General features: G+C 33.3%; 2 protein-coding genes across 2 annotated transcripts; both read left to right on the forward strand.

The window, feature by feature from the left end:
* Positions 1-3,789: 3,789 nt before the first annotated feature.
* Positions 3,790-6,566, forward strand: LOC100795012 (probable O-methyltransferase 3). The gene is made up of 2 exons (XM_006582235.4): positions 3,790-4,639; positions 6,048-6,566. The coding sequence occupies exons 1-2, from the start codon at positions 3,866-3,868 to the stop codon at positions 6,339-6,341; spliced, it is 1,068 nt and encodes a 355-aa protein (XP_006582298.1). The 5' UTR covers positions 3,790-3,865; the 3' UTR covers positions 6,342-6,566.
* A 5,121-nt stretch (positions 6,567-11,687) lies between these two features.
* LOC100787965 (uncharacterized) lies at positions 11,688-14,862 on the forward strand. Its single transcript, XM_026128772.2, has 2 exons — positions 11,688-12,733; positions 12,812-14,862. Exons 1-2 carry the CDS (start codon positions 11,749-11,751, stop codon positions 14,860-14,862), a joined length of 3,036 nt encoding a protein of 1,011 aa, XP_025984557.2. The 5' UTR covers positions 11,688-11,748.
* The last annotated feature ends 3,044 nt before the right edge of the window (positions 14,863-17,906 follow it).

Below are 17,906 nucleotides of genomic sequence, written 5' to 3' on the forward strand. Positions count from 1 at the left end.
CAACGACGATTTGAAAGAATATAGTTCATGTATATTTAAGAAAAAAATATGAACATTCATGAATCACATACATAATCTTAGAGTGATTTCTATTATTAGTAGCAACAATTTTAATCATGTTTTAGGTGAAAAAAAATCACATACATATAGTGTTTGACTTTCTAACCGAACAAAACATGAAATATAAATAACATAACCACAACCACAAATATTTAACACATTTAGAATACAAAATTTCAAGCAACTAGAATAAAAAAAAATTATAACTAACCTGAAGAATGAAACATACGTGTGAGTAAGGAAGCGGTCACATAACAATCTCACCTATCAACTTGAGAGTAAGAGAGAAAGAAAAAAGTTTAAAAGTGATTAACAATTTTTATATCTAAAAATGCTTATAATAGAAAATTGCATTAAATGTGTTTTGCAAGTAATAACATGTGTTTTGGCTTATATAGATCTCTAAAACATATATCATTATTTTACAATTTATAATTCTTTTAATAAACTTAATAAAACTTCAAACAAAGACTAAAATATTAATTAATCAAAATAAAATTCTAATAAGTCATTGACGCCAAAAAAAATTCCAAAAGAAAAATATAGTGATTAAATGAAAAAAAATAATCAACATATTGAGCTTCATATAATAAAATAATAAATTAAAATACTAATTTCCCAAAAACTACAAATCTGTCGTGTAAACTACATACAACACAAGTAGCTCTACCATTCTAAACAGGTATTTTTTTTTTTGCATCCAATAGTCCCCAAATTAGTGTAAATATCAGTTTTAAACCAAATATTCACTTATAGAGTCCAGTTTTAAAGCAAAAGCGTCAATATATCTTTTTCAAATCAACATTAAATGCAAGTTATTCATAGATATATGATTTCGGTTAAAAAAATTTTAAAAAAATGAAATGGTTGATTCAACTCCGTTAAAAGACAACTCATTTTTTGGACATGGATGGTCGTTAGCTATAATCAAGAGACACAACTTTCTAATGCAATTAGATAAAAAAAAAAAAAAACTAAGACACAACAATAATTTTTTTTATAAAATAATATTGAATAAAATTGATGCAACTCATTGCCAAAAACCCAGTCATCAATCAATTAGTCATTAAGTAAGCAATTATTATTATCAACTTAATTAACACCATGAAATATTTTACAGTATTAAATAGATATAAATCATTATAGAAGTTGAAAATTATTAATAAATCCTATCTATTTATTAAAGAACATTTATTTTAAAATTATTTTTTAAGTTTTAAACAAATTAGCCATTATCTTTTGCGTTATAAAGGGAACACCGTCTTTTTTTTCATTTGAATCAAATAAAAACGTGAATGAAAAAAATATAATTAACATAAAAAATCTTACTAAAGGATCAGTGAAATTCTATAATAAAAATAAGTAATGATTAACAAAGAAAATAGATATGTTGCACTAATATTGATCTAAAAATAATATTTTTATTATTATAAATTAAAAGACACGCTGGTTACAGAGGCATGATGACGAATTGGACACGACAGGGCCTCCAGTGACCACGGAGTATGACTATGAAGAGTAATTGTGGTGTAAGTGAGAAATGTGAGTGATTGCAATGACACTAAAGTTGTTTCTTTTTGTTTTGGGTTAATTTAGATTTCCGACGAATTTATAATTTGTCATAAATTTCATAGGTAATTTCCAATAGAACCAAATCTATGGATAATATTTCGTCGGTAATAAAGGTTGTTCGATAGAATATTTTCCTGTCGTTAAATTTTGTCGGTAAGGTCGATATTTATGATGGATAATAATCCATCGAAAAATTTTGTTGGTAACTAATATTTTTCTAACGAAAATTATTCTGTGGAAAAATTTCTTTGGAAATCGCAATTTTTCTTGTTGTGAAACGGTTCCTTATATAAGGAATGCACCGTTCGCTGAAGAAATCAATTCTACCATGTCACTTTGTTTCATGGCCGAAGAACTCAAAAGAAACCATTCATTAGATTAAGAAACCTACGAAACACCTCTAGCTGGAAATGCTCTAAGACACATAACCAAACCCCCACTTTATTTTTTCTCTTGTTCCTTTGAAATTTTTAACTTGTTTTAGGAGATCTGTATTATTGATACTAGTGCGGATTCTTTATTGGTGCACATGATGTGCCCTCATCTATTAATAGGAAAAGTTCTCTATGAACAATAAAGTTCTCTATGAACAATTTACATAAGGTAAATAATTATTTTGGTCACTGAATGTGTAGATTGCTAACAAATTCGTCTCCGAAAATGAAAAAAGTGCAACAAATCTATTCATTTGTTAACTTCTATCTGTTATTGTTAATAAAAGTACTTACATGACACATTTAGGACGACTTTATTAGCGCTCTACACATTTAGGAAATAAAATGACTATTTACTCAAAATATAATTTAATCTTCATCTTTTTTAATTTTTTAATCGTTATAAGTATAATATTATAATAAACATTTAAAAAATAAGAAAATAATTATAAGTTAGAACAAACATAATAATAAATATAATTTTTCTATTGTTCTAAAAATTTTAATGTGATAATATCTTACCCAAAATATGAGTAGGTAGCTATTAATTTAATCTTTAAAAAAAATGAAACCTTACATAATTTTGTTATAATAAAAATTTTAGAACATCAGATAAAAAATATTTATTAATCAATATTATATTTATTATTATATTTATTAAATATATGGACCTTTGGAGCGAGTTTTGTTGCTTTGCCTTGCTAGCACTAGAATTCAAATATTAAGCTTAGCCTGGTCTACTTATTCATAAATAAATAATTTTTAAAGAGAATAAATGTTACTCTGAAAAGTACTAATAAATGTTACTCTGACAACTGAAAAGTACTAATAAATGTTACTCTGAAAAGTACTAATATTGTTTTAAAAAAGAGAAGTAAGAAGAAAAAAAAACATGAATTGAAATTCTCAAGGGGTAAAAATAAAAAAAGAAGGAAATGTGCGAACAAGTGCGCAGCGAGACACACGTTATCAAAGGAAAGGAACCACGTAAGCGTCATAGAAGCGGGCCCCACCATGTGGCCAGGATTAAGCTCTATCCATGAATCACTTATTGTTGCCCACCATCCTCGCATTGTAGCGAGAGAAACTATTATACCTTATTAAAACAATTATTTATAACTTAACCTTCTTCTTTTATAAATAAAATCACAAGTATTCTTTATAATAACTAGTAATTTCGTTAACGTAAAAAAAGAGTAATTTTTCTTTGATTTGAGTAAAAATATTATAATTGATTAAATATTTTTCTTAAATATTTAATGCATTCAAAATTCAAATTTTACGGTATTGAATAAACTGAAATAACTCGATTCTTTAAGATAAAAAATTGATGTTTTGTCTAAAAAAATAAATTTTTATGAAGAAAAAAAAATTGATTTGACTGTAATTAAAAAGAAAAAAAATTTGTAACTTTTACTCTTTCAAAAATCACATGAATCAAATATATCCATTCTATTTCTATCTTCGGTAACTTATTTTTTCTTTGGAACCAAACAGATAGGAAAAAAAAAAACTAATTGATAAATATTAGTCATTAATTATTTTTTTTAATGAATGACATTCAAACTTATGATTTTTTTTTATCAAATGAATCTTATAATTCCACATAATAAAAGAAATGGATGAAAAAAAAAACAATTAAACGTACGTCTTCCGCATGTTTTACCATTTTGCCTTACCCTTTAGCTTCAAGATATTGACACATAGCACACCTATTTTAAATAGAGCAAAGTAATGCGTGAGCTAGGTTTTATACCCCAAACCTAGCTACGCCTACTAGTTCAGATATCAAATTAGCTATGGCAACCCAAAGTGAAGAAAATGCTACAAAATTCCTTCAAGCTTATACCCAGATTGATGATCATAGTTTGAGATTCATACACTCCATGTCCCTTAAATGTGCAATTGACTTAAGCATACCAGACATCATACACAAGTATGGCCAACCCATGCCACTCTCACAACTCATTGCTTCACTACCAATCCACCCATCCAAGACTTGCTACATCCATCGCTTGATGCGACTCTTTACTCATTCCGGTTTCTTCTCTCGGCACGATTTGGTCGAAAACGAACAAGAAGTGATCACGTATGAGCTAACTGATGCATCTAGACTACTCCTCAAGGACCACCCTTTTAGTTTGAGGCCTTTGTTGCTAGTCACACTTGATCCAAGTGTGATTAAGTCATGGTGTCAATTCTCTACTTGGCTCACAAGTGAAGACCGTACACCGTTTCAAACGGAGAATGGGGTGACATATTTTGATTATGCTAAGCGTGACCCCAAATTCGGTCACTTTTACAATGATGCAATGGCTAAGGACACTCGATTCGCTTCTAGTGTGGTGATTGAAAACTACAAGGAAGTGTTCGAGGGATTGAAGTCAATTGTTGATGTTGGAGGAGGAATAGGGACCATGGCTAAGGCCATTGCTAAGGCATTCCCACAAGTGAAGTGCACTGTGTTTGATCTCCCACATGTTGTTGATGGCTTGCAAGGAACAGAAAACATAGAATATGTTGGAGGAGACATGTTTGAAGTAATTCCTGCAGCTGATTGCATTATGCTGAAGGTAAATACTGCATTTTCTAAAGTATATATTAATTAGGCTAAATTTCAACTCTTTCATTCTCTTTTAATTTTTTATTTGTAATTTTGGTGTTGTTAGTCTTATATTTTTAAAAATATATAATTTTTTTATTTAATTCTCAATTTTATATATGTTTATTTTTTATTTTAATTAATTAAATTATTTTTTATTATAATATTCATGATTATCAAACACTCGAGTTAACTCGCTAGTTCTTACGAGTTTACAAGTTCATTTATCCTTTATGAGTTAACTCGTGTGTAAACTCTCTTTTTAATAGATTCTAGATAGATTTGATAAACTCTACGTAAACTTGGTAGACTCTCAAGTTTACTGCCTTGGATGATCCACATCTTAGGGTCAGGCGCCGATGAGCACATTAAACTATCCATGTGGTTAAGAGCCCTCACAGTCCAGGTACAACGACGCAATTATCAGGGGCGCGCTCTACCATTGAGCTAATAGCCCGTCGTACGGGCCTCCCGCCAGAGCCCGCTATGCCAAAAGCAAGAGAAACTCCATCCCTCTCTTTCCTTTTTTCACCCCATCCATGTCGCCCTCGTGTGGCGACATGGATGGGGTGAAAAAAGTAGCTTCTATCAACTTGTTCCGACCTATAATAATAAGCTCATGAGTTTAGTCTTACTTCACCATCGAGAAAGGAAAGAAGTCAGTACGTTGTTAAGAAAATTAGATCAAAACATAAGTCATTTTGAGTTGTTTTCTATTTGTTTAGTGTTCAACATACATCCATTTAGTGTGTTATTCTTGAATCGAAAAATTATCACCTCTAATAACATCAAACCCTCGATGTGAATGCTCTACCACTACTATAACATCTACAAGTTATTATCTAGTAGTGACGCATTACTAGACTTAGTTATTTAAGTATTGTAAAATTTATGATTTACTATTTTGTTTTATTATGTTGTTGAAATGTTTAATTGGTAGGTTATTTATAAATATTTTATTATTATTTTTATATGAAGTAAACTCTTACGAGTCTATGAGTTGAGTTTACGAGTCGAGTTTATGAAACTTTCACGAATCTAGGTAAACTCTCCAGTCTGATAACTTTAGTAATATCTTAGATCTATCTTCAATTGGACCAAAATAAAATAAATAAAACAAATGTTAAATTGAAAATAAGATAAAAAAAATCATGAGTTTTTTTTAAAATGTTGGGACTTAAATAAAAAATAATAATAAGATCAAATTGGTATATTAAGAATTAAAGAAGAATTAAAATTATAATTTAACCTATTAATTTTATATTACTACACCTTCTTTACTAATTTACTAAGATCTAACAGATAAGTTACTTGATAATTTGTCAATATTCATTAATTTTTTGTGATTCTTATCGTTTGTTGCTTTGATAACTAAGCAGTGGGTATTGCATTGTTGGAATGACGAGGAATGCATGAAAATATTGAAGAAATGCAAGGAGGCAATACCTAGCGACGGAAAGGTTATCATCATGGAATTAGTGATGGAGCATAACAAGGAAGACAATAAATTAATTGAGATGCAGCTGTGCTGTGATATGCTTATGATGTCGCTTTTTGCAGGAAAAGATAGAACTGAGAAAGAATGGGCACATCTGATTGCCTCTGCTGGTTTCAGTAACTACAAGATAACTCATATTTTCGATTTATATCATATCATTGTGGTTTATCCCTAGTGTAGGGGTGGAAATGAGTCGAGCTGCTTGTCGAGGATCTTTGGCTCGGCCTATGTAAGGTTCGGCTTGGCTCGGCTTGTTTACTATAAAGGTCAAGCTCAAGCTTTTTAAAAAGTTTTTTTAGATAAAAAGGCCAAGCTCAAACTATAAAAAAAAGCTTGTTAAACTTGACAAGCCAACTTGTTTAACTAACAATAATAATAATAATAACTTTATTTTATCAAATCTTATTCTATCTAGATTTTATTTTATCCAGATTTTATTCCATCTAGATTTTATTTCATCCAATCTTATCTTATCTTGTTCAGATTTTATTTTATTTCGTTTATGGGCTTGGACTTAAAATAGATTTGTGAGTTTTGGGGTTGAGGACCTATATTACAACACCAAGGTTTTAGTTTAGGAAGTTTTTTTCGGAGAGGAGAATAATTCTAGGATTTTAGAATTCCAGTTTTTATTACTGTTCATGCACACTGTTCACGTAGAATAAAATTCGTTTTCTGCAATTTCGTTTCGGTTTCAATCAGTTTCATTTCTACTGATTAATGGAAGGCTAAGTCTCCAACATTGTTTTCTCTTGAGGATCAAACACAGCTCTCTTTGATGTTTTGTTATTACTATTGAGTACAGATCAGTTTTTCCACTTCACCAATTACTTTGTATTTGTTGCTATTAATCCATGTATGCTTAGTGCTTGATTAATTGTCTCTGCGCTTAATTTACATTCATGCTTAATGATCAGTTTCGTTCATGATTAATTGGTGTATGTGTTGTTTAATCACATAATGACAGCCTTATGTTAATTTTCGCTTAGTAATTTAATTTAGGGTTGGATTAAGTGGTTGAACTGATTAAGGATAAATTCTCGTAACCTAGAATAAGAGACTTGCTTGTGAATCAAGGGGAAACATGTTTTAATTCTGTTATTTTCTAATTCAAATTTACTTGCTGTTTAATTTACAAAAACAAACAATCCCCCCAATTCGTTACTGTTTTATTACTATTTGTTATGAACGTTTGGTTGACCATTGTTTGTTGGGAGACGACCTAGAATCACTTTATAGATATTGCATTTTTAATGTTTATTTGATTCGGGTACGACCTCGATCAATAATATATAAGATATGGCTTGATTAGACTAAGATGAAATTATTGTAGATATATTTTTTTAAAAAAATATTTAATATAATTATATATTCAAAAATTGGATTAAAAATTATTAATTTAACTAATAATAATTTTTGATTGCCTATATTAGTGTAAACCATCTCTAATCCATACATTTTTTAATATTATGCTCTTTTTATTTTCTTTTGATATACTTTGTGATTTAACGACTTGAATTCAATATAATTTTGTTTATCAATTATTTTTGGATTTGTACATTACTTATACAAAATTTTATAAGTTTCTTTTTTTAGTTAATATTTCACTAGGTTTTAAAATAATTAATTAATCAAAGACGTCTTTAAGCAAGCTTTTAAATAGGCTCGTGGGTCAAGCCAGGCTTTTATGTAAGGCGAGCTGAGCCTTAAAAAAAAGCCTATGACAGGTAATGAATCAAACTCAAGCCTTACGTATTCAACTCAAGTCGAGTTCAAGCCTAGTCAAGCTTGGTTTGACTTGGTTCATTTCCACTCCTACTAGTGTGTAACAAGTGGAGCGATGCAAGAAATTGACATAAAACTCTTGTGTTTTAATTTTCATTTATAATTTTGTTCTTATTTTATTTTTTTATCAATCAATATTAATGGTTAATTATTAATGATTAGTAGACCATCTAACTTCACTTTGGGCCTTTTGTTTCGATTGCCCAACCCCGACTATGAGACTATTTCCTTCAGCTCCCTTACCTATATCGTCCTTCAACTTTTTTACTTCCTTTCCGTGATTGCTGCTGCCTTTTCCCAATTTGTTCACCCTTGGTTCTGCTGCTTACCCTATGCTGCATTCAGAATCACCATGGAACAGCAAAAAAAAGAAAAGTTTAAAAACAAAAGAGTGATCACCATTGGAAGAAAAACTTTCATGAAAAAAAAATATCTTTGAAACTAAATTTATATTCGAAAATCTATTATGTGTAGAGAAGATGCAACATCTATCATAAAAATGGTTACATCTAATTAATTAAATAAATTATTTTTAACTTTTAAAATATTTATATCAGTCTAAAATAAATTAACTATGACAAAGAAAAAAAAGTTTTTAATGAAAATCAAACTTTATTATTATTTTTGAAAATAGAGTTATGTTTTATTTTTGGATATTTTATATTTATTGAACTCTAGAATTTCTAAATTCTCACAACTCATTCGACCTAAAATATAAAATTGATAGAGATATATAGCAATGTTAATTCTTTAAAGTAATTTTGTTAAATTAATTTATAATACTTAATCATCAACTATTATTTTTTAATATGATTAAGTCATAATTTTCATTCCTATCCAAAGGCATTGAATGCCTTTTGAATGAATATAAATCTACCTAAACCCAAAAATGATGTCCCTTCTGCACCACCAAAGTCATGATGCCATATAACTAAATTAAAGCAATGTTAATTAATAAAATTAAACTATATATTAAATGCAAACAGAGTGAGCAAAAATCGAGAGAAAGTGAAAAAAAGGAAAGATGCTAGATTGGTATAAAACGTTTAATGACCATTAAAGCAAAATTAAAGAATGATTGAAACAAAATCAAAACATTGTAAAAAAAAAGCCTTAAAACAAATCAAATCAAATTATAACCGAAAAGGGGAATAAAGATACAAAACATTGTAAGCAATTCCAAGTATAAACATCTCAATTAGAAACAAAGAAAAAAGTAATATCTGAGCTCTTTTAATTGAAAATGTGAAACTAAATTAATCTACAACTGTAATGATAGATCGAAACAAATCCTATTGTAATGTTAGATCAAAACAAGTCTCCACCAGGTGTTGTCAAACCAATGATGAGGGTTAGAAACAAAATAATTGTAAAAGCATATAACACAAGAATGAAGGTTGAATTGTGTTTTAAGAAATTTAAAACTTTTTTTAAGATTAAAAACTTATTTATTGTTTGATGTAGATAAACCTAAAAACAATTTGAGTTCTGACTTTATCAGATGATAAGAAAAATAGTTTTCTTTGTAAAACAAAATAAGATATAAGATCTAAAAACAAATTTAAACCCTTTTGTCAATTAAAGCAATAGAGAGAAGTACAAAGAGAATTATATTAATTTGTCTCAAATTCGATACTACGTTTAGTTCTTGACAACTCATCAAGTTTTCACCAACTTATCAAAGTTAAGTATATTTTTCATGTCACTTTTGACTCTTACAAATGCAAGTTTTACCCCAAGCTTGACTTAAACCTACGATTCTTTGTACTATCAAACCATTGTTGAATCTAAACAAATCAAAAAGATTTGTTAGAAGTTTGCACATTGACTAAATTTATAATCATCTTACAAATAAATATATCACTCAACACTTTTAGTCTTTTCTCTCAAGGTATACAAAGTGTTTTGAAAAACTTAGTATTTATACAAAGATTTACAAAAAGTTTTACAAGAAAGAATGAAAGAATATGTTCGCGTAGATTATTTGTGTTTTGTTTTTTCAAAGCTTCTTCTATATATAACCTTCTTCAAGTATTTGTTGTCAAACAACAGTTGGATTCTTCACTTTGTTCTTCATATGAAGTCTTGAGTCCATTGGAGCATTAAATTCATGTCTCTTATTCATGCAAAGTTCATGTTGATAGGTTAGTGTGTCTTGTACTCCAAGAGGGATGTCACTTCTTTCATCATAGTAGATCCGCAACAATAGACCATGCCTTTTGATGAGGATCAATGTCTTCTAAACTGTAGACTTCATTTATTCTTCATAGGACTTTGATAGATCCTATGAGACATTTTTTGCATGAAAGAAGCTTAGAGACAAAGTATTAAATGAAGATTTTAAATGCATTACTTAAATGCTATATTAGATCGTATTATGAATGCATCGTCTAAAAATACTAACGCACGGACACATATCATGATCTAATAGCATATTGTTAGCCCATATTTTCGATGAGCTAAAATATGCTCTAAGTATGCATTAGATGTCGTCTCGAGTTTCGAAGCGTATTACAGAGCAAGAGTATGGTCAGGACCTGTTCAAATCGGAAAGAGAGAAGAGTCTTTGGAAAGGGATTCCCAGGTTCAAGGAAGTATTTACGAAGTACAAGGCTAGGACAAGAAAGAGGGCTTCGAATCATTGGGCGGATCGAGCTGGCGTATGGTTGAGTCGAAGTCGAGGCAGCAAGATTTCTGAACTTAGCACAATTTCTGACAAAACTTCACAAAATCAGTTCGATTTCGAGCCATGTGGATAACCGTTCTAAGGAGCAGTTATGTGTGCATGCAAGGTGTACGTAGCAGGACACTTGGCATTAGGATAGCGTTCGACCGTTAGGGCAGTTTATTTTCGAAAGTCTATATATAGCAGTTTTTTAGTCAGATTTCGGGTCGCAAATCATTACTACAAGTCCTTATATACTCAAAGTACCCAGCGCAGAGAGAAACGAGTACGCAAGGAAAATGTATGATTGTGAACCATTTTAAGTTTTTGTAAATTTTACATTTCGAATGCAATGCAATTTACGTTTCACTTTATAATTCCTGCCTTTTAAATGGTTCATTCGATCGAATGAACTCGCTGCTCCTTTACATTCTGCAATTTACTTTTCCCTTGCCGATTTACTTCCAGCATTTCGTTTCTTTCGAATAACTTTGCTTTCTGCAAGCCTCAGAACCAATAAAGGTTTGTTACAATAATGAGCATTCAAAGCGTTACATTTAAACACAAACACACAAATGACATGCTCCTGAGATTCACTAGTTGATCTCGCAAGCAATTAACTTAGACTAGCGGTTGTTTACCACATTCCAGCGTAAACAAATTGGCACGCCCAGTGGGACCGGTCAATTGTGTGTTTTGGTTTTAAATTATTAAAGTTTTGTTTTGTGTAGTTGGTTTATTGCATTCTTAATTGTTTTGATTTTGTATGCATTTAAGAAGTGGGAAATCTGTTCCACACTTAACAGAATTCAAAACTCGTACAAGGATGGCTAGACCACCCCCAAGTAATCGAAACAATGACCTTCCAAATATGGAGGGGCAACCAACGCAGACATCTGTTAGTAATGCCAATATAAATTCCGGCATAGGAGCAATTCCTGACCAAACTGTTGGCACGATAAGTTCAACCGCTTCGACGGTTATGAATCAGACAGGGGTAACTTCTCCCATGACCAACATGACGTTGGCAAGTTCGACTACGTCAGCGTCTGCTTTTGCCCCGTGGAATAACCCTAGTTTAGGGAATCCCAGTGGAAGTCCCTTTCGACCGCCTCAAAACCCTCTATATGGCATGCCTACATCTTTGATGGCAGGGTTGCAAAACTCTCAACCAAATATAGAGAATCTTAATATGTCCTCTCCATCAGGATCTGTAGCGGGCAATCAAGGTAGGGTAATTCCTCAGCATTTAACCAATACATCCGTTTTGTCACTTAGACAACAAATGGATGAAAGTAACCATGATATGGTTAACATGTTAACACAACAAATAGGAACTGTTATTAACCCCTTAATTCAAAATACAAATGACAGTTACCAAATGTTAACAAATCAAATAAGTCGAATTGCTGACTTTTTCGGGGCACCGCCCATACAACAACCACCAATTCGACAGATCCAAATACAGGCGCCTGTCCAAGAGATACAGATGCCTAACAATCCAGGGATGCAAATGGCTCAAGCACCACAACCATTGGCACGCATAGAGCCACCAGCCCAACAGGTCGAACCAAACCCTGGTATAGTATTGGTAAATAGGAACCAAAATGCTGATGAAGTAATAGGGAATATTCAACAAAACCGTTTCGATAGGCAGAATAACCTGGCCCAAATGGTCGAAACGATTTTGGTGCAAAATGGTTTGAACTTAGGCTTACACAGGCCTAATTTTGTGTCTCCATTATCTGAGTATGTGTTACAGACAGAATTACCAAGGGGTGTGAAAATCCCTAAGTTTACTAAGTTTGCAGGAGAGACAAATGAGTCCACTGTCGAACACATTGCTAGATATTTGGTCGAGGCAGGGGATTTGGCTAATAATGAAAATTTAAGAATGAAATTTTTCCCTAATTCCTTGACTAAAAATGCTTTTACATGGTTTACAACCCTTCCTCCTCATTCCATACATAATTGGAACCAATTGGAAAGGATTTTCCATGAGCAATTTTATATGGGACAGTCTAAGATCAGCCTTAAAGAGTTAGCCAGCGTTCGACGCAAGGCACTTGAATCAATTGATGATTATTTGAACAGATTCAGACTCTTAAAGGCAAGATGTTTCACCCAAGTCCCTGAACATGAATTAGTCGAAATGGCTGCTGGTGGCCTAGACTATTCGATTAGAAAGAAATTAGATACCCAGTATTTAAGGGATATGGCTCAATTGGCTGATAGAGTTCGACAACTCGAACGATTGAAGGCCGAAAAGGCTAGAAATTCTAAATTCCACAAGAAGGAAAAGGTTGCATATGTCGAAACCAATGACAGTGACCAGGAGTTCGATATTATTTATGAAGATATCGAAGACAATGAGGTTGATTTAGCAGAATTAAAACCTGGACCTCCTTATGTTTGTAAACTCCTTAGACCTTCCAATGGAAAGAACCCTGTTGAACCTAAAAATGATAAATTTGTGTCTAAAACTTATACATTTGACATAACTAAATGTGATGAAATATTTGATTTATTAGTCACAGATGGCCAGATTGTTGTTCCTAAGGGCTTGAAAGTACCACCAATCGAACAACAGAAGAAAAGGGGTTATTGTAAATTTCATAATTTCCTTGGCCATAAAACCTCACGTTGTGTTCTTTTCAGGGATTTGGTTCAAAAGGCTCTCGACGAAGGGAGGCTCAAATTTGGTGAGAAACCAAAGGTTGTTCAGGCAAATGCTGAAACATCCAAAGCTGCTGAAACTCTCTATGCGGAGCCCCAGGAAATAATGATGGTCGAAACAATGGAGTTGTCCCATGTGCAAGTTCAGGACATATCTGAAGAGGATTACAACGAACAAATGAAGGTTGTGTATCCTCAGGCTGAGAAGGAGTTAATTGATTTCTTGAACAGATGCAAACTCGAAAACAAGATTGTAATGCTCTGCCCTCGCTGCAGTGCAGTATGTGATAGGGAGGCTACTGAGGGCCTCAAGAAATATCAAGTTGTTAACAAGGGGGCAAAGCAGAACCAACGTTTCGATAAAGGCAAAAGAGTTATGGTGCAGTCGAATACTAATCAGAAGTCTGGTCGAAAGAATACTTTCGCTCCTCCTGGTTCAGTTCCGGTCGAAAAATGGATGCACCAGGGACTCATAAGGTTCAACAAAGGGATCATGGAAGTAGGTGGTTCGAGTGGAACGAAGCAAGTTGGCCCACAAGAGGCTAATAAGTACTCTTATAGGAACAATTACAGAGGAAAGAATCCTATGACGAGGACCCAATGGCGTAGGTTCCAGCGTCAGAAGAAATTGGCCCAACAGAATCCGCAAACGGGCCAGTATAAAGAAGTATCTAGGAGGCCAGCAAAGGAGAGACTCCTGCCTCCAGTGGATGAAGATAAGATGGAGGATGAGGATCTACTGGATTCTGAACCAGACTTTGATGTCATTTGTGTGGTATCTATCTTGCCATCTGAATATGATGTCCAGTCTGAAGTTACTGAGATCGAAAGCGAGTTCGATCATTTTGATATGGCTGACCCAAAGCCAGTATGTTACTATGTTATGAATAATGGCTGTGTGGAAGAGCAATTAGCTTATTTCGAAAAGCCAGATTTTCAGATGAAAAGTCATCTCAAACCTCTTTTCATCAGAGCAAAAGTTGAGAATGTTGGAATCAACAAAGTGCTCATTGATGGAGGAGCGGCTGTCAACTTAATGCCTCGATCTATGCTCTACAAGATCGGGAAACATGACACTGATCTATCTGCCCACAACATTGTGCTTTCGAATTATGAAGGTAAAACTGGCTATTCTTTGGGAGCCATTCAAGTAGATGTTGCTGTAGGCAGTATAGTTCGACCAACTCTATTCCTGGTGATCCAGTCCAAGGCTAATTTTAACTTGCTATTAGGAAGGGAATGGATCCATGGAGTTGGGGCTGTGCCATCTACCCTTCACCAGAAACTCATTATCTGGAGGGAGGATGGGATTGTTGAGAATATAGAGGCGGATCAAAGCTTCTATAAGTCAGAGGTCGATAATGTTACTGCAAAAACCTTTGACAAAAAGTTGGCTAACATAGCACCTTGTGGTGACAAGGAGGCTGTTGTCGAATCAAGTGACAACGTTATCCACTCTGTCAAACTCCATCCTACCTATGGGTTTATATGGGAGAGGGAGGAAATTGGTGCTGTTCCCTCTGAAGATGGAGTCATTCCACCAACTGGGTGGAATATGTATGAAGATTAATATGACTGAGGCCACTGCATTGGCCAGAATTACGGCTTATATGGCCGAAAATAGACTAAATACGGCCTTTGAGGCTGAATCTCAACAAAATATGGCAGTTGAAGCCAAGATCGAAGATCATAAAAACAAAGAAACAAAGGATCGAAGACTGGATTGCATTTATGACGATGAGCCGCTGGGTTTCGAGAAAAATCCCGTAAGTGAGGTGCCAAAGATGCAGGCTCAAGATCCTTTGGAGGAAATCGACATTGGAGATGGCTCGATGAAAAGGCCAACATATATCAGTGCCAATATCACCTCAAGTCTAAAAGAAAAGTTGGTGCCTCTTCTTAGGGAATTTAAAGACTGTTTTGCTTGGGATTACCACGAAATGCCTGGGTTAAGCAGAGAAATGGTCGAAATGAAATTACCAATTAAGGAGGGAAAAAGACCAGTAAAACAACTACCAAGAAGATTCGCACCAGAAATCATGTCCAAAATCAAGGAAGAGATCGAAAGGCTGCTGAGGTGTAAATTCATCAGATCTGCCAGGTATGTCGAATGGTTAGCAAATATAGTCCCTGTCATTAAAAAGAATGGAACTCTTAGAGTATGCATAGATTTTAGGGATTTAAATAATGCTACACCTAAAGATGAATATGCTATGCCAGTAGCGGAAATGTTGGTAGATTCGGCAGCTGGCTTCGAATTTTTAAGCATGTTAGATGGTTATTCTGGTTATAACCAAATATTTATTGCTGAAAGTGATGTGTCGAAAACAGCATTTCGATGCCCTGGTGCTTTAGGCACTTATGAATGGGTGGTTATGCCCTTTGGGTTGAAAAATGCTGGGGCCACTTATCAAAGGGCCATGAATTCCATGTTTCATGATTTTATTGACACATTTATGCAAATTTATATTGATGATATAATCATCAAATCCTCCTCAGAAGATAGCCATTTGGATTATCTTAGGCAATCTTTCGAACGAATGAGGAAACATGGATTGAAAATGAATCCATTAAAGTGTGCTTTTTGTGTGCGTGCAGGAGATTTCCTTGGTTTTGTGGTGCATAAAAAAGGCATTGAGATAAATCAAAATAAGACAAAGGCTATTCTTGAGACGAAGCCTCCTTCGACCAAAAAACAGCTTCAATCTTTGCTAGGAAAAATCAACTTCTTGAGGCGATTCATTTCAAATCTAAGTGGCAAAGCTCAAATTTTTTCGCCATTACTTCGACTCAAGAAAGATGAACCATTCAAATGGAATGAAGAGCATCAAAAGGCTTTCGATGAAATTAAAGAATATCTGATCAAGCCTCCTGTGTTAATGCCTCCCAGTCGAAATAAGACTATGAAGTTGTATATTGCTGCGTCTGACAAGACCATTGGTAGCATGTTGGCTCAGGAAGATGATGATGGCATAGAACATGCAATTTATTATCTTAGTCGTGTACTAAATGATGCAGAAACTAGATATACTGCCATAGAAAAACTTTGTCTTTGTCTGTATTTCTCTTGTGCAAAACTTAAGCAATATATAAAGCCTGTTGATGTTTATGTGTATTCTCATTATGATATTATTAAGCACATGTTGTCAAAACCTATTTTACACAGTAGAATTGGAAAATGGGCTTTAGCCTTAACAGAATATTCTTTAACATACAAGCCTTTGAAATCTGTTAAGGGTCAAATTGTGGCTGATTTTATTGTAGATCACTCACTGATCGAAATGCCGCAAGACTATGTCGATACAGAGCCCTGGATTTTGTATTTCGATGGTTCGAAACACAAACATGGAACTGGAATTGGAGTTTTAATAATATCCCCCAATAAAGTTCCAACTAAATTCAAATATAAAATCAAAGGGCTTTGTTCTAATAATGAGGCTGAGTATGAGGCTCTAATTACAGGCCTTGAAATTTTAATTAGCCTGGGGGCAAGAAATGTTAACATAAGGGGTGATTCAGAATTAGTGTTGAAGCAATTAACACAAGAATACAAATGTGTTAATGAACACTTAGCAAAATATTTTATTATGGCAAGTTCTCTTCTGAATCATTTCGATTACATTAACATTGAGCATATACCTCGACAAGAAAACCAAGAAGCAAATGATTTAGCCTAAATAGCTTTAGGGTACAAATTGTCGAAGGAGAAATTAACTCAGTTGATCGAAATAAAAGATAAACTGGTATTACAAGAGCCATTAAGCACTAAATTGTCAATGCCAAAACTTGTGGGGGCAAGTACACCACAAAATAATGAAGATGAAAGCATGGATGATCTCCAGGGAAAAATTCAAATTTTGGCCATTAACAATATGTTAGATAATGATTGGAGAAAGTCCATTGTTGAATATTTGGAAAATCCAATAGGCAATATGGCTCGAAAGATCAAATATAGGGCTTTAAATTACGTGGTTATGGGAAATGATTTGTTTAAAAAGACTGCAGAAGGAGTGTTGTTAAAATGTCTAAGTGAATCAGAAGCATACTTAGCAGTTTCCCATGTTCACAGTGGGGCTTGTGGATCACATCAAGCAGGCCATAAAATGAAATGGCTTTTATTTCGACAAGGTTTGTATTGGCCTTCGATGTTAAAAGACTGCATAGAATTTGCTAAAGGCTGTCAGGAATGCCAAAAGCATGCAGGGATACAGCATGTACCTGCTAGTGAGTTACACTCCATAATCAAACCTTGGCCTTTCAGAGGATGGGCTTTGGACCTAATTGGTGAAATCAAGCCTGCCTCTTCTAAGAACCAGCGTTATATTATAGTTGGTATCGATTACTTTACAAAATGGATCGAAGCAGTCCCTTTGCCAAATGTTGATCAGGAAGCAGTAATTAGTTTCATTCAAAATTATATTATTTATAGGTTTGGTATTCCCGAAACAATTACCACTGATCAAGGTTCAGTTTTTACTGGACGAAAAATGAAAGAATTTGCCCAAAAAATTGGCTTTCGATTATTAACCTCAACACCATATTACGCGCAAGCAAATGGTCAGGTCGAAGCAGCCAATAAGATTGTAATTAACTTAATTAAAAAACACATTGCCC

The sequence above is a fragment of the Glycine max genome, chromosome 6 (genome assembly GCF_000004515.6).
Source record: "Glycine max cultivar Williams 82 chromosome 6, Glycine_max_v4.0, whole genome shotgun sequence".
Classification (NCBI taxonomy): Eukaryota; Viridiplantae; Streptophyta; class Magnoliopsida; order Fabales; family Fabaceae; genus Glycine; species Glycine max.